Source organism: Myotis daubentonii, chromosome 10 (assembly GCF_963259705.1).
Source record: "Myotis daubentonii chromosome 10, mMyoDau2.1, whole genome shotgun sequence".
Lineage (NCBI taxonomy): Eukaryota > Metazoa > Chordata > Mammalia > Chiroptera > Vespertilionidae > Myotis > Myotis daubentonii.
In genome coordinates this window covers 65,591,201-65,614,529 of record NC_081849.1, presented here as the reverse complement: position 1 = coordinate 65,614,529, position 23,329 = coordinate 65,591,201, and the positions used below count along the sequence as shown (strand labels likewise).

General features: G+C 40.1%; 1 protein-coding gene across 4 annotated transcripts in view; it reads right to left on the bottom strand.

The window, feature by feature from the left end:
• The window catches only part of CREB5 (cAMP responsive element binding protein 5), a 407,945-nt gene that overhangs the window by 322,503 nt on the left and 62,113 nt on the right, over positions 1-23,329 (bottom strand). For all 4 annotated transcript variants that reach the window (XM_059712651.1, XM_059712652.1, XM_059712649.1 and 1 more), the window contains exons 2-3: positions 16,271-16,342; positions 10,370-10,463 (exon numbers count right to left, since the gene is read on the bottom strand). In XM_059712651.1, coding sequence (XP_059568634.1) covers positions 10,370-10,463; positions 16,271-16,324 — 148 coding nt within the window. In that variant the 5' untranslated portion in view covers positions 16,325-16,342. The remainder of the gene's footprint in view (positions 1-10,369; positions 10,464-16,270; positions 16,343-23,329) is intronic.

The window sequence follows — 23,329 nt, the reverse complement described above, 5'->3', positions numbered from 1 at the left end:
ATACAATAATACTGTACTACAATCCTACAGACTCTCTACTAACTTGCAGAAACGTCTTTGGTGACTAAAAAACCTGAGAAAATATCACATGTAAAAAATGAAATACTAGACCACTTGCCATCAGTTGGAATTTAGTTTTCCAGGTTTTATGTTCTTTTATTCCCCTATGATTCTTTGTTGTAGATTTATAAGTTGAGGACCATGATTCCAGGGAGAGAAAACAGTCATCCTGGAGGCTCCAAGTCCTGAACAATGCGATGAGTTCAGGAGATGGCCCATGAAATCGAGTTCAGGCTAGCATCGGGGGCCAATCCCCAAACAAAGTTGACAGATGTTTTATGTCTCCTCTAAAGCAAAATTATTGCCAAATACCAGCCCATGCTCACATATATCAGCAAAGGAGGTTGAAGAAGCATGGCACAGGGACAGCAAGGCCACTGTCATCATGGGCCTCTCTACAACAATAGAAGCAAAAGCGAGGGAACAAGAAAGGGGAGCCAGGGCTATACATGGAGTTGGTTCCTCCCATCCCAAGAGCAGAAGACCCAGATGAAGGCCCCAGAGTTGTTGCCAAATGGGACTTTTTTTGCTGTATGATATAGTGAGAGAAAAACAAAACAGATATCTATGTCCACATTTGGAATAGATAAGGCACACTGTTCCTAATTTTTTATTCATTTTCTTCTTGTGAATGAGCCATTCTTTCCAGTTACAACAGAAACCAGACAATGGAGCTTAACTTTTGTTTTAACATTTATTAGAATTAATACAGGGTCTCCAGTTGTCTTTGATCCCACATGGTACCAGTTCCAAGTAAGCCAGGAAATGTGCAAATCTTCAAAAAGGGAACAGCTAAATCTATCAGCAGCTTAAATAAAAGAGGCAGAGGTTCTTAGCCACATGAATGCCTTGTCAAATAACTGTTCCAGCTGAAATTAGACCTGAAGTGGGTAATGTCCACGGCCATAAATTAAAATTCTTGTAAACCACACCCTATTTAAAACTAAGTGCATACACTGGTTAGTTACAGCAGCAGCAATTTCCATATCCTGAATGATAGGGGCCAATGCTTTCTAGTTGGTTAATATCTAATGTGTGTCCAAGAGGCCACACTCCAGGGACTTACAGGAACTCCAGTGGGAACTCAGAGCTGAGATGATTGTTTAAGGACTTTTGCTCGCCATTTTTTTAGTGCTTCCACTTCAGTGAGGACCATCCGAATGACAGGGGGGGCGGGGGGATAACACCAAAGGAAACTGACAGTTAAATAACTTTTGAGTCGGAACTTGGCCCGCATTGACAGTATTTGTTGTTACTGCCTTTGTAAATCTGAACTGCCACTGCATAAGCATCTGCATGTTACCTTCTCTCAGGTTCCAAATAGCACGCATGTTCTTAGGAGACACCTGGGGCCAGTGTACGTGAGAAATATTACCACTTCTACTCATCTCACCTCCTTGGGGATCTTTCTACCCATCAAACAATGAAGATTTGGCACCAGAGGGTTTAAAAAATCCTTTGTAACATTTGTCATATTTTGATACCTATTTACCTTCCTGGTGAATCTATTTCTTGAAAAAAGGAGCATTTTGTTGTAGAATTACAGCCTCCGTAGATAGCTAGGGAAAGGACACTGGTCATGTGGAGACACTCCTTGTATATCTACCTGGAAGAGTGCCACAAACAGCACTATGATTTAAGAATTCACCCACCAGTTATACAACAGGAAATCCTGTACCACATTGTATCTGGGAAGGAAAACAAGTATATGGCTAGAACTATTAGAAAGAAATAGTAACTCATTAAGTTTTCCCATCAGTCCATAGTCTGCCTAGCATCAAATGCTTCAGACTCAGTGACCATGATTATTCCAAAGTCTAAATGTCAAGCACAAAGCTAAAGCCTGAAACCTGATTCTTCTTTTTAAAAGTGGTGAGACTGCTCAAATTTAATAACAGGTTGCTACCTTATTCGGTTTCAGAGCTGCATTTGAGTTATGTGTTTGTCTATGTTTTACTTTCCTCAATGATAAAAAAATGGCAGAGCAGCAAGCCATCAATTAAAAAAAAAAAAAAAAGAAAAAAGGAAAAGAAAATCAGAGTTCCCATCATACACCAGAGGAGAAGAATGTGAACTCCCTAGGTAAAATTTTCTTTCCTATTGGCCTGATATTCTTAACTATGGTTATTACTAAAGGACTATGTAAAGTAATTTTACATCATTTCATATTAAATTGATGGTGGCTAGTAATTCTATAAAAGCCTCACTAATTGAGACCAGTTATAAAAAAGATCAGTTTGAATTAGTGACCATTCTAATTATAGGGTATTTTTTAAAAGGCAATGCATTTTTTATTATTTGCATGACTTAATTTCAGCCAACAAAATGTGGCTTAATGGAATTCCCAAGAGTGCACTCAAATCAATAGAGAAAAAAATTAGAATTAGCTTATCTATTTTAGTAAGAGTTGGGGTTCTCAAACAAGGCAATTTTCTTAGATACTTTTTACATTTGGTTTATATTTACCACTATTCCCATGAATTTTTCAGTAATGCTTTCTTTATAATATTCTTATTTAGTCCCTATATGAATTTTAATAAAGTCCTGGTTAAGAGAGTTTACATTAAATAAATTTGAAAATACATAATCCTTTATAGGAGCAATAATCAGTAACAAATGACAGAATTCCAGACAGGCTTCTTTGCAATAAATGTGCCTTTTATTAAGTATAAAAGTACAGTAGAAGTGATAGGGTCTTCTCAGTGACATTGATATTTCTATTTCCCCATATCCCAAGATGCAGTGCTACCATGAGTCAAACCAAAGCAACTCTGGTTTTAGAACAACAGCTATGGATACTTAAAAGGCGGACCATGGCTGGGGTGATCCAAATCAGTGAGAGATGAGACTCAATCATACTCTTGAATCATCTGCTGGAATCCGTACTTTGTCAAGGTGGACAGCCGGTGGACTAGATACCCTGAGAGTGCCTATGAGACAAGCCAAAAAGGCTCTGACAAGGGCCTTGCTTAGGACACAGAGCTGTAGAAACATAGATTTAGATGTAAATCAAACAATTATATGTTCTACATCTCCTCACTATCAGCCATGGCTTACCCCAAGTGTTCCAACAGCAATCAAGCCATGATTTTAATTTGCTTTAGAAGAGCTGAGCTGGTAAAAAGGGTTAGTAACACTGTGAGATCATGTCTCTGCTGGCCAAGTGAACTAAGGGACCCAAGATGATTGTCTTATCAAAACCTGCCCCAAATAGTGGAAGCTCAAGCTTAACGTTTCCACTTAGTCACTAATTTGCCTGCGTTCTCTGACACTCTTTGTCAAAGGGGAGGGTTTCCAGATGGAATAGCAGGATGCCAGTTTTTCATACATAAAAGACAACTGCAGATCAAGGCCTCTGAGTTATTTAGGTGAATCATGTAAAGTTCTACTTTGCTAGATCAGCTTGAAACATGCTTGAGAAGCTCCTATAAATGCCAATAGCCACTTGTTGCAATGAACAAGAAAATCTAATTTAAAAGCACAATCTTTGTTCCTCTAAATGCTAATGTGTTAGTATAATCTCCTAAAAACTTTCATATTCTTCATTTGATTGCTATTAAAGAGATACATCAATAATAAAAGAAAAGGCAGTTTATAGATTTATATTCAAACACAAATCTAAGGCCAAAGCATGTTTTTAGTATGTATATATAGCTCACCAAATCCAGGTGTAGAGTAAGAAAATTATAGACACACAGAGACTTTAGACAAACTGCTCATCCTCTTGATTTTGTTTCCTCACATAAAAAAGTAGCTAGAATTAAATGATATAATGCATGTAAAGGAGAAGGCACAATTGCAGGCACAAGACAAGGCAATGAATGGAAGCTGTTGTTATTAGCATGCTGCCCTCTGGTGCAAACCATGTCAATCACCCCTGTTCCATTAAGATTGGGTTAATTTACAAAGTGGGAATTCACTATGTATTTTCACCTTCAGTGGAAGAGGAAGTAAATATGGGCTGCGTGTGTGTGTGTGTGCGTGCGTGTGTGTGTGTGAGCGTGTGTGTGTGTGTGTGTGTGTGATTTATTTACTTACTCAGTCTAGTTCATTCCAAAAACAATTTGGGTAAGGTATATTCCATTCCCTTTGGCTTCCCCCTCAAAATGCCCATGGATGATTAAGCAGAGTTTATAACAAAGAGCCACAAGCAATGGATTTGGGCTGACGTTGTCTGGTTGATCAGGATCAGTATCCTGGAAACAATGCTCCACTTCATTGAACAACATTCTTGCTTTCTCAATAAGTGAAGATACACACAAGTAAAAACTTCAGTCATATTTGTAATCGCACTCTAATATGCTAAAACTACAATGAGATTTGAGATAGATACATATTGAAGTCTTTCCTAGAAAAAACAAATAGCAAAGAAAAAATACCCATTAGATAGCCCATTACAGTTCAATGTGGACAACACTGGCTTATGACATGTAGTAGACCTCAGTCCTGTAAATGCAAAGTAATAAAGTTGGACTGGATATCTCTGTATTCCATCCCAGCAAGAAAATTCTACCAGACTACAGACATGCATAACGAGTAACAAGTTAAAAAATTTAGCACTTAATTTCATTGGGAATATGAAATGACTTCATACCAGCTTCAACATAAAGCATGAGAAAGCAGAAGAAAATATGCCAATATATTATTCATGCTGTTTTCCCCCCATTTATTTCTCCCTTCATTTTCTTACTCCAAGTTTGACATAATAAAAATTAGAGTGACTTTTCTCCCAATATTTTTCCACCTGACACTGCCAGTTATTGGCAGCAACAGCCTTAAACTAACAAGTGTCTGATAAAGACCAATGCCGGGAGCCGGTCCATCTTTGCTGTTTCAAGGGACCTGGCATATATGGCATACTTTTCTTAATATGTTTGCTCACCTTCTTGGCGCTGTGTTTTAACCAAAGTCACCTCTCCGAGAAAGGTTGAATCCCCAGGTAGGGATTTTCCCCTGAAGTTAGGGAGGGAATAAAACCCCTCAACTAAGTGCCAGGCGGGTAATTAATCCCTTTAACTACGAACAATCATGCTTAAACTACATAATCTTTTCTCCCTGGAATGGAGATAAGAAACGCCCTAACCTTTGTAATAGAGATTGATAGGATTGAATCAACTGGTATAAATACAGTTGTAACAAGACAGAAAGACTCAGAACTCAGGAGACAGAATTCAGAAGACAGAACCTACACGGAGCCTAGAGACAGAAGAACTTCGCTGGCGAGAGCATGCCAGAGGATCCTGGACCAGGACTGGCCTCGGAGCCTAGAGACAGAGCCTAGCGGGAGAACATGGCAAGGGATCCTGGACTGAACCTGACTACAGAGATTGGCAGGAGAACCTGACTGGAACCTGGACACTGAACCTGACTGGAGAGCCTGGACAGAACCTGGCTGGAGAACCTAGTGAGGGAACATGGCTACAGAACCTCGCTGGAGATCCAAAGCAGAACCTCTCTGGAGATCCTGGCTAGGCTGCTGATCAACTGAACGCTGTCTCCGTGACATTCCTTCTTCGCCGACTCCGTCCACACCTTTGGGGAACCCCTGGACCCGCTGGGGTTGGACCCCGGCATATGGCGCCCGAACAGGGACCCCTAAGTAAGCGCCCCGCACTCGGGACGGATCGGACTCCACCGTAGGAAGAGGGTGGATAGTCTTCGCCGACTCCGTCCACACCTTTGGGAATGCCTGGAACAGGATTCCCTTAGGTAAGCCCCCCCTCATTGAGAACCCCACACTCGGGACGGATCAGACTCCACCGTAGGAAGAGGGTGGATAGTCTTCGCCGACTCCGTCCACACCTTTGGGAATGCCTGGAACAGGATTCCCCTAGGTAAGCCCCCCACCCCATTGAGAACCCCCACACTCGGGACGGATAGGACTCCACCAGGGTGCTACAGACCCCCCTATAGAGGATAAGTAGGGTAAGAAGGTGGATAGTACAGAACTTAGATTGAGAAGATGTGCCATACTGAGTCCAAAGAAAGAAGACTCTGTATTGATTCTTAGATTGAGAAGATGTGCCATACTGAGTCCAAAGAAAGAAGACTCTGTATTGATCTTTAGATTAAGAAGATGTGCCATACTGAGTCTAAAGAAAAAAAGACTCCGTATTGATCTTTTAACATATATGCTTATTAGCAGAGGAATTAAGGTTACTCCCAGTCAGACAGAACATTTTATACAAGAAATACGTCCATGCTTTTCTGAGGAAGGAAAGGTGCCGGAAAGGTAAATGTAGAGGCATGGGAGAAGGTAGGCCCAAGGAGCCTTATCCTTAACCCCACTGCAGCCTTTCCACCCCGGGAAAGTGCAGGATTGGCAAGCTCTCCCTGGGGTGATAGATCAGGACTCAGGTAATAGCAGAAAGCGCCAATCCTACTCTTAAAATGGATACAAGAGAGCGTTTCAGGTTTTTCTTTTTAATGCTTGCTTTTAAAAAATAAAAAAGGGGGAATTTGCCGGGAGCCGGTCCATCTTTGCTGTTTCAAGGGACCTGGCATATATGGCATACTTTTCTTAATATGTTTGCTCACCTTCTTGGCGCTGTGTTTTAACCAAAGTCACCTCTCCGAGAAAGGTTGAATCCCCAGGTAGGGATTTTCCCCTGAAGTTAGGGAGGGAATAAAACCCCTCAACTAAGTGCCAGGCGGGTAATTAATCCCTTTAACTACGAACAATCATGCTTAAACTACATAATCTTTTCTCCCTGGAATGGAGATAAGAAACGCCCTAACCTTTGTAATAGAGATTGATAGGATTGAATCAACTGGTATAAATACAGTTGTAACAAGACAGAAAGACTCAGAACTCAGGAGACAGAATTCAGAAGACAGAACCTACACGGAGCCTAGAGACAGAAGAACTTCGCTGGCGAGAGCATGCCAGAGGATCCTGGACCGGGACTGGCCTCGGAGCCTAGAGACAGAGCCTAGCGGGAGAACATGGCAAGGGATCCTGGACTGAACCTGACTACAGAGATTGGCAGGAGAACCTGACTGGAACCTGGACACTGAACCTGACTGGAGAGCCTGGACAGAACCTGGCTGGAGAACCTAGTGAGGGAACATGGCTACAGAACCTCGCTGGAGATCCAAAGCAGAACCTCTCTGGAGATCCTGGCTAGGCTGCTGATCAACTGAACGCTGTCTCCGTGACATTCCTTCTTCGCCGACTCCGTCCACACCTTTGGGGAACCCCTGGACCCGCTGGGGTTGGACCCCGGCAGACCAATTGAAAAGCTGCAAGAACTTAATCAAAACCCTGCTCATATCTATTATATAGAAATGTTCACAGATCTTTAGCTACTTTTTTCAGACCTTCAGATGGGACCATTTGGAGGCCTTACTAGCAATATGCCGATAAGATACTATGCTCACACCACTATACTGGTAATATGTCCACATAATTACCACCCTCTAAGAGTTACCTCCCACTCCCCTGCCACCATGAAGTCTTTTTTAGGGATCCTATTTGGGAAAAATAAAGGAAGAACTTATGTATTTAAATATTTGGAATTGCAAAGTCTACAGCTTTGCTACTTGCATATACAAGTTCACTGTTGAACTATGAAATTACAGCACCAGTGACTCTATAGGAAGTAATCGATACTATTAAAAGAGGAATATGCAAATTGTCTGGGATGCCATCATAGTAACAGTAACGACCAAACAGGAGGCTGCATGGGGCGACCAGGCTGGCAGGGATGTTAGTGAGGGACAACCAAATGACTGAAGAGCAGGCTATGCAGGGCAACCAGGCTGGCAGGGGGGCAGTTGGGGGCAACCAGGCTGGCAGGGGAGGGCAGTTGGGGGGAATCAGGCCTGCAGGGGAGGGCAGTTGAGGCGATCGGGCTGGCAAGGAAGCAGTTAGGGGGCGATCATGCTGGCAGGCAGAAACAATCAGGGGCAATCAGGCAGGCAGGCAAGCAAGCAGTTAGGAGCCAGCAGTCCTGGATTGTGAGAGGGATGTGCGACTGCCAGTTTAAGCCCCAACCCACAGGATTGAACCAGCAGTCGAACATCCCCCAAGGGGTCCCAGATTGGAGAGGGTGCAGGTCAGGCTGAGGGACGCCCCCCCACCGTGCACAAATTTCGTGCACCGGGCCTCTAGTAAATAATAAAAACACAAGAACTGACCATCCTTCTTAGCCCTTGTAGGTTTTTATAATTCTTACAAATTTGAGTTTCTGCATCTCTGTTTCTAGACTTCACACAAACTAATTCTGAAGAGCCAGCTGGTTCAGTAAAAACAAACAAGGAGAGAGAGAGAGAGAGAGAGAGAGAGAGAGAGAGAGAGAGAGAGAGAGAGAGAGAGAGAGAGAGAGAGAGATGGTAGGTGGTGATGGAAGGACAAGGAAGAGGATGCCTTAGACTTTGGAGAGTCTTCCAAACCACAATGTATTTGAACTATTAGCAAGTCACTGGTGGGTTGATGAAGCTGTGTGGACAGCTCTGTCACCAGGAGTATTTGATTGTGTATATAAACTTGTAAAGGATGACAGTGCAGTGGCCAGTACAAGTCAATGGGTTAGGACTGCAGGATCAGGTCCTCATCTTTGCCCTGTTTGGTGAGCTTGGAAAAGTGGCTCCATGACTTTGTGTGTCACCTCCTCTATCAGTAATAAGAGTTGTAAAAATAATCTGTCTGACAAACTCTTGGCGGATTTACTAGTAATTGGGCTAATGAAATACTTGTAAGATTTAAGTTCCATAGAAATGTTAAATTATAATCGCCAGGGCCGTCAGCTGTTCTTGTGCTATCACTCTAACATGTTCATGGATACCCCACTCTCTCACAATACCAGGGAGCTGGTGGCTCTGGGGAAATATTTCTATCCTAAGAAGGGTAATGGGAAATGCTTCAATTACCCTGCTGAGATTTATAAAACACTTCAATTTACATTCTTTCATTGAATCTTCACAATAACCCTGTGGAATAGATTTGGCAGATAAAATCATTCCCATTTTATGGAAAAAGAAACCGAGGCCCAGAAGGGTGTGTTAACTTCCTCAAGGTCAGACAGCTGGTGGAGTCAGAGCCCAGGGTAGACAGAGTTTAAGTTTCCTCACCCCTGGCCTTGCCCTCTTCCTAACTTACCATACCGCCTAGCAAACTGGGAAGGAATGGCAATTAATTGATGGATTATTATGTTTTACTTCTGCTCACATTTGCTGAGAACTTGCTATGTTTCCATGCAGTATCTCTTTTAATCTCTCACGTATGAAGTGGGTACTGTTTCTTAAGGAAACCTTCACCTACCACTTTAGTCCAGAAAGAGAACTCTTTCTATTAAAGTTGCAGAGTATTTTTCCTTACAATACTCATTTGATATCAGGTGTTCCTTTACTTGTGGTAGGGTTACCTCCAATAAATCCATCATAAGTTGAAAATATCATAAGTCAAAAATGCATTTAATACACCTAACTTACTGAACATGATGGCTTAGCCTAGCCTGCCTTAAATGTGCTCAGAACACTTACTTTACCCTACAGTTGGGCAATTATCTTGAGTTTTATCTCAGGAGTAATTGTCCTTCTCTTCTCACCAGAAGCAGGAGACACAGTTCAAAGTGAGAATCAACGGAGGACAATATACTTCCATACATAGGTTATAGACATGATGGGATGCAAAAACACAAAACACGATATCCCCAAACCACTGACAACACAGGACACTCTAGTGTATCAGTTATTTCACCTCACTGCCTCTGCCCAGCACCATGAGAGAAAAGATCAAGATTCAAAATTCAAAATTCGAAGTTCATTTTCTACTGAATGCTTATCTCTTTCACCATCACAAACTCACAAAATTGTAAGTTGAACCGTCATAAGTCAAAGTACCAGTATCTAGTAAGTTGGGGACCATGTGGATATCGTGGACAGTCCCAGTCCTCTATTTTGGCTAAGTGTTAGGGTACAAACTATTGTGACACCCTTGAGAACAGAAATTATATAAATTTTTACACCTTGCATGTCACTCAGAACAACGCAATATGCATTATAGATGCTTAATTTATATTTGCCGCCTGAGTGATCACAGGTGTGTGCTTTTTACAAAGATATATGGAGCCAAGTTTTAGAGTAATAAATATTTACATGCCAGAAAATGAAGTCACAGCTCTCCAATTATTTGAGTGAACACTGCATTAGCTGATTATATTTTTCTTACCATTATTTTAAGTCTTTTTTATACCTTAGAAATGTATATTTTCATGGCACAGAATTTTCTAGTGGAAATCACCCTATCATGAGTAGAACAAGTATTGGTGGCTGATCACACAAAGCCCTTTGCCTGATGGCTCCTTACCTGATAACATATTGTCTGTTTTTATTGAGGGAAACTTCAAAGTCATTTCATGCTTGTGCCTATGAATCATCAGATGGTCCTCTGTTGGGAAGCGCTGTCAGACAAATAGAGAAAAAAGGGAGAGGGGAGAGTAGCCATTCAGTTTTGTAATATATATTTGCCATTACAGAGAAAAGATTTATTCAGCATTGCAAATGTGACAGGCAAAACAAAACACTGTTCTGAAAAGGTGTGAAAGCATGAGTAAGTAAAATGATAAATTATTTTCTGTGAGCAAATATACTGGGATGCTCCTTTGAATTACTCCCAAATATATGTATCATTGTTTCCATTATAATTAACCAGGGCCTTAATTATGTTGTAGAAAAATCTGGCTGAGTACTAATAAGACATAGAAGATCTTTGCCTTCCACTATTATCTGACTCCCCACACCTCCCCTGTGAATTCCTTTGAAGGCCTTTTATTCTTAGACATAATAATAAAGACTTGAATATAACCAACTGTGATGAGTCATCAGTAAGCTAGATGCTTCCTTAGGAACTAGAGGTATCTAAGGATAGACCTTAACTTTGTGTTTAGATGAAGATAAACAGAGACAGGAAACTTAATAATATTGAAAAATATTAAAATAATATCTACAAGAGAAATGTGCTGTGTTTTTAAAGAATAAAAGATTGTTTAAATGGATGTTTATTTATGATTGCAAAAAATAACTAACCTGACAAAAGTAATCTCCCATTTCTACCTAAACATATGAGAAAAACATGCCCAATTTTTAAAATTAATTTAGACGTGAGTAGTACTAGAGTTTTGCAAAACTATTTGGAACTCTTCTCTAGTAGTTATTGTTAACCATAATGATGTAAAAGTACGTCTAAGACATAATAAGTATGCTAGACATTATCTATAGATTAACTGAAAGTAGGAGAAATGTATGAAGTAGGAAAAAAATTTTGATTCATGTCAGACTTTGGGGAAGAATTACAGTTCTTGATTAATTATTTGACATACTGGTATAAACCTACAAGTATGCACCCTGACATTTGTATAGTATGTTTCTGTTTATGAAGACCTTGGACACTCATTATCTGATTTTTTATAACTATACATATGATTTATAGTAGTGTGACAAATTATTTTTGATATTTTATACTCTGTACAGTGTAGTAAACCAATACTTTATTTTTAATTTTCAAAGAGTGATATTATGGTTGTCAAAATGCTGCTCCCAAATATTTTCAGCTGTCTGTCTTCTGGTCACATGGTGGGACTGTATTTCCTGGCCCTCATGTGGTTGAGTGGGGCCATATGTCTAGTTCTGCCCATTGAGTAATGAATGGAAGTCACAGGTCACCCAGATGTGAGCATCTAATTCTTGATGCAAGACCCTCTAGAGATCCCCCTCCTTCTCCCTTGTAACATGGTGATTCACAATATTAGAAATAGTGGTCCTTCAATTATCCTAGTCACTAAAGGATTATGAAAAACATCCTGCCAACCTACAATAGAAGTGTATGCTTGGGCAATTGAAATCAGCCTTTGTTGTTTTAAGTCATTGAAATTCTGGGGTAATTTGTTATTATAGTAGATCCTATACTGACTCAGACTGGATTTTTTAATAACTGGACATAACAGAGTATCTGCTTTATCAAAGTCAAATATAACAAAAGACAACAAACTCTGCTGACCATTTCCGAATCTTTGATAATTTAGGCAATCTTTCAGGGCTTCCCAGTTCCTCCAGAGAGTCGTTATAAATTTCAATGGCCATTGCTACTAAGATAGAACTCTCTTCTGCAGATAGTATGATGTGTTCATGAGAATGAGGGAATTTACTGGGTTAAATCCTTCAGAATATTCTAAAAGTAATTCTTCAAATAAATATCACACATTTATATGTCAGTCATATATAAATTGGAGAGTATACAATTTGAAAAGCATGATAATTATGAGATTTCTGAATACAAAGATTTATAATGACTTGGGTTTTTGCTGCAGATTCATCTATTCTTTGGTCTTTTGTAACACCTTATAATGACTGCATCAACTATGTGACATTACCATGTATGGTTTAGAGACATAGATTAAATGTCTTACTCCTTCTCTCAAAAGCCTTATTATAACTTTTTCTGTGATATATATAATCAACAAACAACATAGCAATATCCTTTACTTTTTACCTGTAAGCTATTTTTTGGCTCTGTATAATAACATCTTAAAATAGAATGTTAACTAGAACACTTACTAAATAATAATAATTTCCATTATATTTCATATTGACTATAAATTACTTTCCAAAAGAGACAGTATAGGACATCTGTGATGTCTTTTTTAATTGGGTAGGAAACTAACAGCAAGTTATAAATAACCAAAATGGATTGTCTATAACAAAGACAGAGCTAAGAGAGGCCACTGGAACCTGAAACATGATTGATATGGAGGACAAAGGAACAGTGAGCTTAACATTGAACTTTGTGAGATCAGGAAGAGGAGAGAAGCTGTTTTTCATTACTTCTGGGACAAAGCTAATATATAAAGCATTATAAACACAAAAAGTACTCGCAGGTACTATAGGCCGTTCCTCATAGAGCCAAGTGTTTTTCCAATGATTGAAAAGGGGAGGAAAATCCTTCCATCATCCCCAATGCAGCATTGATAATTCATATTCACTCCCCTTTCCAATTCCCGGCCATCCTTTCTTCTCCATGCAGGTCCCCAGGATATGGAATGCCACTGAGTAAATGCCATGATCACAACTGACTCCAGGGGGATTTCCTAACACCCCACCAGGAGATCCTTGTAATCACTGGGCAACTACTACACTTTCTCAATTCCAATACCTCTTCAAATGGAAGATGCACATGTTTTATAACAGCTTGCTGAGGAAAAGAAGCAATTCCACATTAAATAGAGACATCAAGTTTGAAATGCACCTTTACATTTAAATTTGGCGGGGCATTGAGGGGAGAGGCTTAGAGTTTTACTAAAAGCCAAGAAACTATACAAATCCTCAGTTCTCATGTTCATCTGGCCTTTTCCTCAGTCCCCAGCCTTCTCAAGGAAATGACCTACTCCTTTGGTGAGAAGTTCAAGGTCATTTGAAAGGTACCCCTTTCATCCTTTACTACCACCTCCACCTCAGAATTTGATGTAACTTCACAGATTCCATTTCCATTCCGTCCTCTCTCAGAGGAACAGGCACCCCCTCTCCTCCGTAGGATGCTCTACATCCCATATCTTCCCAGGATTGGTGCTTCAGTTGGGGTCCTTCAAGCCAGCCAGCTCACTCATCCTTGCCCTCGAGTAAATCCAGCCATGGCTCGCCTTTAATTTAAAAAAGAACCTCTCTCAAGCAGCATCGTTCTCAGGCTGCCATTATATCACTCTGCTTCCCGTCACTCCCTAGTGCTCTTGAAAGAGTCCTCTATGCTGGCCACCTCCACTTCCTCACCACCCACTTGCTCATTAATCCTTCCACTCTGGCCCCCACCCTGGCTCCTCTCTCATAGGTCGCCGGCAAGCACCCACTGCCAAACCCAACAGACTTTGCTCAGGCTTCTGACTGTCCCAGCTCTCGCAGCATCTGACACCAGTGACCACATGTCTATGGCATTTATTTTTTTATACACTGCCTTATTCCAAAAAGGAGAGGAGATGGCTTAGAGCAAACTTTAAAATCCAGTGGAGAGCATCAGTTAGAAGTAGGTGACCCCCCCAAAAGGAAGGGATCCAAAAAGAAAGAAGGCTAAAGCCAAACTTCAAACCATTGGGCATTCTCAACCTGGCGCAATTTGGGATGGTTAGCAATTCCTGAAGACATTTTTCGTTTTCGCAACTAGGGAGTGAGTGCTACTGGGATCTAGGAGGTAGAGATCAGGGATGCTTCTAAGCATCCTGTAATGCACAGTCCCCCCTCCAAGAATTAATCAGCCCCAGATGTCAATAGTGGCAAGGCTGAGAAACACTGTCACACAGTCTGATGACCTACATGCAGCTCCCTTCTCTCTGACTTATCTAAATATTAGATGTGATTAACAACCTTCCTCAAAGGCTCTCCTCTATTACCAGTCACAACCTGGGCTCTGCTGGAATCCTGACTCGCTATGAACCTCATTGGTTTATAGTATGCCAGATCCCTGGAGGATCCCATTGTGTTAAATGCCCCTTCCATAGCGGAGCTCCCATTATCCTCCCCAAGGAAAGGAAATCCCCCTATGGTACTCTTCAAGGTGGCCTGTACTCTTCCTTCATGGAAAATTGTAATTCAGAAATTAACTGATTAACTGATTATGTGGTTGCAAATATGATGCCTAGACTAGAAGCTCTGTGAGGACAGAGATACATATGTCTTATGCACATAGTAGGCACCCCAAAATTTGCTGGTGGCTTGAACTGAAGAAAACTTAAGGTCACATTTTCATGGCTAAACCAAAGCATAATGCTCAAATTCTCTGGTTCCCTTTGGCCCTTGAGACTTCTCCCTAAGGAAACTAAAAGGGAACCAGTATTACCTTATTTAGGTAAGGCCATTGTCTGCACTCACTATGGATAGTAGGATTTTCCCAGTTATGGATCATCCCATCTATGTTGTCCCAGTGTTTCCTATTTCAAAATGACTTCCAAAATCAGTTTGTTGAAAAGTAGTTTAAATTCAAAATAATTTTTTTTCTACTTCTTTTCTTACTTATAGGTTGCAAATCAACATTCACAAAAAAGCCCTGGGAGAACTTGCTAGAATCCAAGCAAAGGACTCTCATTTCTCAGTAAGTGGCTGATATTACTAGCAACACCACAAGGCAGCGCCAGCAACAACATTCATTTTTCCATGGCGTCTTCTCTCCAAAAGGTTCCCAGACCCTCCAAACTCTCTGGGGAGATATAACAAGGGCCCTCAATAGACATCACCTCTCATCTGACTCCTGGACATGCAGTGCTGCCAACTGCACCACATAAATAGGGTGGCACAGGAAAGTGGGCAATTTAGGGCAAGTGAGCTTAACTACCCACGTTGGAAAGAGCCTGTGCTTTGAGCGTGTCCTATATCCAACAGAATGAAGATCTTGGCATGAGAGTGACCATATGTGGTCATTTTCCAATGCCTGGAACATGAAGACACCCAAAGGGTCATGTATAGAAAAAGTCACCATCAAATTCCCAAAACAATATGTAACACTCTGATGTTAGATGATGGATATTTCCAATTTCTTCCAGGGACAGGTTCCAGTGTAATAATAAGAACAGCAGGAGTAGTAACAAGAGCAAACATTAATTGAACACTTATGTGCAGGCTCTATACTAAACTACATGCAGTATCTCATCTAATTCTCACAATTCCACTTGCTTGGAGCCGCTGGAGGCTAAAAGAGGTTTAATCTAGCACAGTAGGCCAACTTCCCCTCTTAAAGTTTAAATAAATAGAAAAACTGTAGGTTTTCAAAAAGTTACAGGGGGTTTATTTAACTCAAATAGGACAACGAAACAAAATAGAATTCTACCACTGATTGTAAGCTCTTTCACCAGTAAACCAAAGAGCCAATATTCAAGTAGCTGTTATAACAGCAGCCACCCTCCTTCCCCTCTTTCTGAAATAACTAACCTGAGCATCTGGTGGGCAAGATGCAACTAGCGTACTGCCAGGGAGAAGTTATGGGTGGAAGTGGCCAACACCGATGTTTTTCAGAAGTTATGAGGGAAGTAGTTCAAACTATTCAAAATGAAAAATGAACACATTGATGATGATAATGATGATGATGGTGATGATGGTGAGGGGGACTTTGACGATATGATACCTTGGTGAAAAATGAAAGTCCATAGCAGGCATGATTGTCAAGAGAGAGTTGTTCCCCTGTTGGAAGGTAGGTGTGACCCCTGTAAGATGAGCAGAAGATCCCCACACTCACCTGGGAGCAGCCTGGAGCACTGCAGATGAATGGCCTCTCCTGCTCCAGATTCATCTTGGATTCCTCATAAATCTGAAGGGCCAGCGGGAGAGGGAGGAAGGAAAACAAATCCATGAATATTTTCTGCTTCCACCTGAGAAACGTGAGGAAAGCAGTGCGTGGAGCCCCCTCTCTATGCCAATTCCCAAATTAGAAGAGAAAAACATGAATGTGAACATTAGTCTCCCTGCTGTCTGGATTCTTACTGTTTTCTGGAGGCCATATTTACTGTACTTTAAAGAAAAAGGGCATGGGCTTGTGGAGTAAAAATCCTGCCTGTGGAAAACCACCTGGACTGTGTAGTTACCAGGTTAAGACCTCACCTGCACAAGCGGATTCCAAAGCAAAGTTCCCACCTGTCATTTGGGGGGTCTACTTAGGACAGTAAGGGAAGTGGCAGTAACTGGACAATCGTTAGTGTGAGGACCAATCCGAGCAACAGGTCAAATGATTCCTCTATGGTCACCAAAACCACCGAGCTTCAGTATGACCAAGGGATGCAGAGAGGTCCTGCAGCCAGCTTAGCAAATGACCCTGCTGAGAGCCTGGGCCTTAAATTCCCTTTCATCTCAGGCATTTGGTAATGCTTTAGCAAGAACTATCCAACTATGTAGGGGTAACTCAGAAAATGCAAAAATACATCACCTTGGATATTTTGTTGATTTGGTTTTATAGGCTAATTTGAAATTAATATTAGATTGAGGCTCTGCTTTTATGCTCTAGATAAGTTATCTGGAATAAGGTGGCTTTGCAGGGAGAAGCCCTGTGTTATGATCTCAGATACATGTTAAATTATAGTGTGGTCTTTTCTTATTTATGTTGGGGTCAGGTTCTAAGGTAAATTCATTAGGCAAAAATTGAGCATAATCAAAATTACCTTTGCAAAGCTTCCCAAAGGCGCATAAAAATACAGTATACATGGTTTTGTGGTTACCAATGGATACAGTAACATAAATATTTTAAATAATGAAAAGTACTATGGACATTTTGTTACACAATTTAAATCATTTTCTAAATCATACTTTTTGGCAATTTTAAAGTTGAGTTTATGGGAGCTACATGGCTCTCCTGTGAAACTAAAGCCTATTGCTTTGTCTCTGAGCACGGGAAGCAATTTGCTTCTTTGAAATGCTACTTGTGGCTCCAGAGAGTCCCACATCACCTTTGCCCTTGAAAGAGAGAGTTCTGCTTCAACTCAGGTCACAGTCATTGTTTGTCCAAGGAAACTTTATTATCTTGAAGGAAAAAAACTCAGTTCTAATTTTTTTGTTATTATACCCTTCCCCCAAATATGAATATATTTCACATATATTATTTGGGAAATGCATACTTTTGCTTTTATGAAACACAAAGTAAATAGACTTGCCTAAAATAACATTGCTAGTCAGATGTTAAAAAAAACAAAGACAAAATTAAAAATGTGAACCATCTTCACAACACTATTTATCCTCATTGTACAATTTTCACCAAGCAATGCCACTTTTTTGTGATTTACTGATTGATTTTAGAGAGAGAAGGGAGAGAGAGAGCAACACCGGTTTGTTGTTCCACTTGTTTATGCATCCATTGGTTGCTTCTTGTATATATTCTGACCGGGGATTGAACCCGTAACACGTTGGTGTATTGGAACGACACTCTAACCAACTGAGCTACCTGGCCAGGAAAATGCCTTTTTCAATCTTCATTAGTAATATCTCCCATTGATCAGCTGTCAACACATTTACTTAGCATAATTTTCCAGCTTTCTTATATCAGCCATATTGTTTAAACTCTTGCTCTATTACAGTTAGAAGGACAAAACAAACAACAACAAAGATGACAAATATCTTTAGAAGCTTTCATTGCACTTGTCTTAGAAAAGTCATGAGCAATTAAATAACTCCTCATATCTCATTAATTCATTTAATTTTGTTATCACTTTTCATGGAGCATCCCTCCTCTCTGCTGTAAATGCTGATAACTTACTTCTAAGCCTCAAAATAAAGGGTGACTTTAAAGCTAAAAAAATGATTTTGACCCAAGAGTGATTAAACAACAGAGTAATCGGGTTATCCATTAATTAAATATACCTTGTTTTTCTAGTAAAGTTTTAGAAATGTTTCCCAGGAACTTTTTTTTGTCTCTGGGGTCATGACCTGCCTGAGCAGTGCCAGGCCATTGAATTATTTCAGGCCTCAATTTTCCCTCCTTTACAATGGGAGCATGAATATCAGTCTTCAGTAACTTCATTCCTGAATCACACTGATCAGTTAGGAGGCCTGTAAGACATTTCCAACTTATGCACAAAGGTCTGTGCATGTAAAGGTGTGTTTAAACGTGGGAGGTTTACAGGCAAGCTTTACTGGAACCTCACTTTAATATTTTAAAAGAGCATTTGCTATAAGGTGGGTCTTTCTTGGGCACCACACAGAGCTTTAGTTGACAAAGTAACAAAAGAATTCCAATATTCGTAATATTACTAATCAACATTAAGATTACATCACAGTAAAAATGGGAGAGTTCCATATGAATACATTTACAGCCTACATCCAAAAATAGTAACTAGTGATAACGAATTAGATTAATGATCAACAAACAGAAATGGTCAAGATTGAAAGTGCTATTGCTTAACTTGAGATACATTAACAAGCCAACGTGAAAGGAGAGGATGACTAAGCTCTGACTCATAATTATGGAAAGTACTTTCCTACCATAATCACAACTCTATTCCAAATGATAGTCCATCAAAATGCTGATTTTTCCCATAAATTCCAGCCCATAAAGGTGATTATTTAGCAATTCTGCTTGGTGCCAACATTAGCTACCTTTTATTAATTATTAGTTATAATTTGCATATGAGCTGTAACAAATAGCATGGAATTATACGTTGATGCTATGCTTAGAGACAGAATAAGGTCCAGTCATATAGATTTTTAAATTAGTTTTATTGGGGTAACATCTATAATAATAAAAGTGTAATATGCTAATTGGACTGGACATCCTTCTGGACGACCTTCCAGATGAAGCCAGGACTGCGAGGGAAGCCAGGGCACCAGGTGCCAGAGGGAAGCAAGGCCTACTCTTGCACGAATTTCATGCATCAGGCCTCTAGTTGGTAAATAAAAGTATATAGGTTTCAAGTGCATGATTCTATAATACATCACCTGTATGTGTGCCCACCACCCAAAGTCAAATCTTCCATCACCATATATTTGATCCCCTTACCCTTTACACCCCATCCCTCTGGTAACTGTCATCCTGTTATCTCTGTCTATGATTTGTTGTTTGTTTTTCTTGTTTGTTCATTTGTTGCTTTCACTTTTATAACCCACATACCAGTGAGATCATATGGTCCTTAACTTTTTCTATCTGACCTATTTCACTTGATACCGGCCATTTAGATTTACTCTGTCTTATTGAGCCTTCATAGCATGGACATTACATTTAGAGGAATCTGATCGATCAGAGAAAGACTGAGTCTGCCATCAGATAGTTTAGAGTTCAGTCATCAATATGCTTACCTGTCGTTTTATTATTTTACTTGTTAAACATAAATACATCTGTATCAATTTATTACATGCTATGGATCCCATGGACCAAATGATTTGGCAACACAGTACTGAAATGAAAGTCCTAAGGTAAAATGGCAGTTGCTAAAATAAGTTTTCAGTGATTAATAAGGTCTGAGTGGGTGTGTAGATATGTGTGTGAACTTCAACTGCTTTATTTGGATGCTCCACAGTTCCCACATTCAGCCTCTGCAAACAGCACATCCTTGCTCATTCCTTTCTTTGTGGGCGTTTGTAGTTTTACTAAATGGTACCGCTCTACCATGCAGGCATCATTATTTTTATCAACTAGTATGATCTGGTCTGATGTATCAGTCAAGAGCCATTTTTATGGTCTATTATTATGGCTCTTTTCTAGAACGTATTGTAATAATTATTTTCTTAAAAAGACTCCTACTAAGGCCCTACGTATATTCTTTTATCATCCATCAAGTGGGGGCAGATCACTCAGATGTGATTTCAGCCAGCGTGTTCTGCGTTTGGGTCTCAGAAAGGAGGCTTCATCATCTCATTTCCCATTCAGTTGTTTTTCTAGCTGGTATATTCTAATGAACCAAGTGGTGTTTGACAATGGCCATATCCCAGGCTACACTGCACAGAGCTGACTGTAGGCGTTCAACAAATATTTGTGGAATGGACCCTGAATCATCACAATAAACCTTCTCAAACAGCTTGCCTTTTCTCTATTCCTACGGCAGTGGTTCTCAACCTTCTTTGGCCTAGAACCAAGTGTACAGCGAGGCAGAAAGTTGTGCAGGCCTCATTCCACCTGTTCCCAGTTAAGGCCAAAAATCTCCCCAGATTTAATGGGTGGGGGGGAGGAAGTGAAGTTGCTTTTGGTGAAAACAGTGAGTTAAAGCTACTTTTCATTAAATTTCACATGTAAATGTGTTGATTCATGATAAATTCAGTCTGTTAATGTTGCCATGAGCATCAAAACCACTGAAATCCAGTCTGTTAGCCATTTGTGAGCTGCCTGTGACCCCCACAAAGTGCCCTTTGAGGAACATGGAGTGAACCCATAACTTTGGTTAGTTACAGTCATAATTGTGGCTGGCTGTTCAATCATTTGAAAGTTTCTATTTTTTGTTTCTCTTTCCCAAAGTTCAGATTCAGTGTTCACTTAAATGCCTCATGAGTCTAATTTCCCTTCAAATTTTTGGAAAACAACACAAAACCCTAATAACAAACTCTACTAGTGCCTAAAGTGAATAGAGGTTTTTCGCAGTTGACAAGGAGATGACAGGTTGGATTTGCAATTCAGACCCTCAACTGCCACTGGATTCGTCTGGCCTCGCAATGAGCAAGAATCCCTTTCATTGTTCATCATCTGACCCCACAAATTCCTCTTGGTCCAAAATGGGAAATCTTCCACAATGGCTGATGCAATCCATTCAGATGCTTTGCCAGGCAGGGATATCCTTGGAATTACCATTTCATGAATGGCAAACATTGCAAAAAAACAAATGTTTCTAAAACTTGGATAGTCTATGCAAAATACTGTAAATATGTACTTCAAACGAAAGGACAACAGTGAGTCCAAATGGAAAAAAAACATAAACAAAACAACCTACTATATCATTTGTTGTAAAAGCCAAGAGGGCTGTTTCTCCGTCTAAATCACAGGACACCATTGCTGATCCTCAGTTAAACTCCAATCTTAGTGGATTGGCACAAATTTCCCTCAGGAACAGCAGGTAGAGTTGCACAGTGATATAGGATTGAGAACAGTAAGACACTAAAAATGTTGCTTTAATCTGAAAATCTGGCATGCACTTTGATCAACACCAAAAGTTATGGGAACTTTAAAGCTGCAAACTGAATCTAAATGTTAGTGAGCACTAATAACAACATTAATGTGCCCCATCAGCTCTGGTATTGTTAATCCGGATATGAAGGAATTATAGAACTGAAAGAGGGTGTGTGAATTTTAACAGTGATGTTAACAACATCTGTCGGCATTTATTGTCCTACTGTGATTGTGGAGAGAGTCTTCTTGGCAGGACTCACGTGAAACAGACCTTCTACCTTGCTGAATTTCCTAGACTGCTGAGAGAGCACTAGAGGAGGAAACTGGTCCTTCCTAAGTGCCAAGGACAGCTGACAAATGCGCATCTTGAGTTAGTCACACTGTGTGAGTTGACATCAATCCTACTTTGTTTCTAGGAGCAAAGGTTGTTTATTACTGGTGTTTCAGTAAGGAGGAAGCCGATATCTCAAATCAATGTATCCGTCAAAAAAAGCAAAGACCCACACACAATAATAATCCAACAGAAATTCACCAACAACACAGTATAGGTTATTTATTCTGAGATGCCTGACTCTACTTTTTATAAAAAGGACACAGCCCTGGAAGGGTGGCTCGATTGGTTGGAGCATCATCCCATACACCAAAAAGTTTTGGATTTGATTCCTGATCAGGGAACATAACTAGAATGTGGGTTCAATCCCCCATGGGGGGGGCGGGGTGCATGGGAGGCAACTGATGTGTAGTTTACTCTCTCCTCCCTTCCTCTCTCTCTAAAAATCATTTTTTTTAAAAAAGTGTCCTCAGGTGAGGATTTAAAAAATAATCATAAATAAAAGCAAGGACACAACATGGTTCTCCCACCACATGGCTAGCTATTGGAAAGGAATTATATATTCAATTTGGGGCAAAGACTTTCTTTGGGAAGAAAACTGTACCTTTCATAATCTTATTTGCTCATCTGTAAAACAAGACTATTTTAGTAAAACATTCTAAAACGGGAACATTCAAAGAGACATTACTTAAAAATAACTATTGGAAGCTAACTTCAAAATGAGAGAAAAGTAAAACCTGGTATTTTAAATATTTCTTTAATTTTTAAATATGGATGTCATAATTTCTAATAAAAAATAAGCACCCTTGAATTTCAGTCCAAGCAAATCAATTATCTTGTGTGTCTTTGTATCCCTTTCTGAATCCGTGTGTCTTTCTCTATCTTGTTTTTCTATATCTTCTCCCTCTGAAACTCTGTCTCTCTCTCTCTCTCTGTATTGTCTATTCCACTGTGTGTCTTTGTTTTGTTATGTATGCCTTTCTCTGCCTCTCTTTGTGTGTCTGTCACACACACACACACACACACACACACACACACACACACACACACACATTTTATCAGATGTGTCCTTACTAGCTTCACTGGTAAAAAGATCTAGTAAGCTTGTTTCCTGTTTCAGTGTTATTCTTGAAGTGGGCTGCAGCTAGAATCTGAATTTCATTGGGCTATTATTATTTGCAGCTGTGTGACCTTTTTAACCTTGCTTTTAAAGTGACATTTCAGCCCTCAAGCTTAAAACGCCTTGAATGCTGCAAAGTTTTCAAACCAGAGATTTACACAGGGAACAAGACCAAGAGAGGCACTGTACCTTCTAAGTGAAAATTTTACCAGAACTTGGTGAGAAGTGGGTATATTACTGGGAAGTGTACAGCCAGAACGCTTCCCCAGAA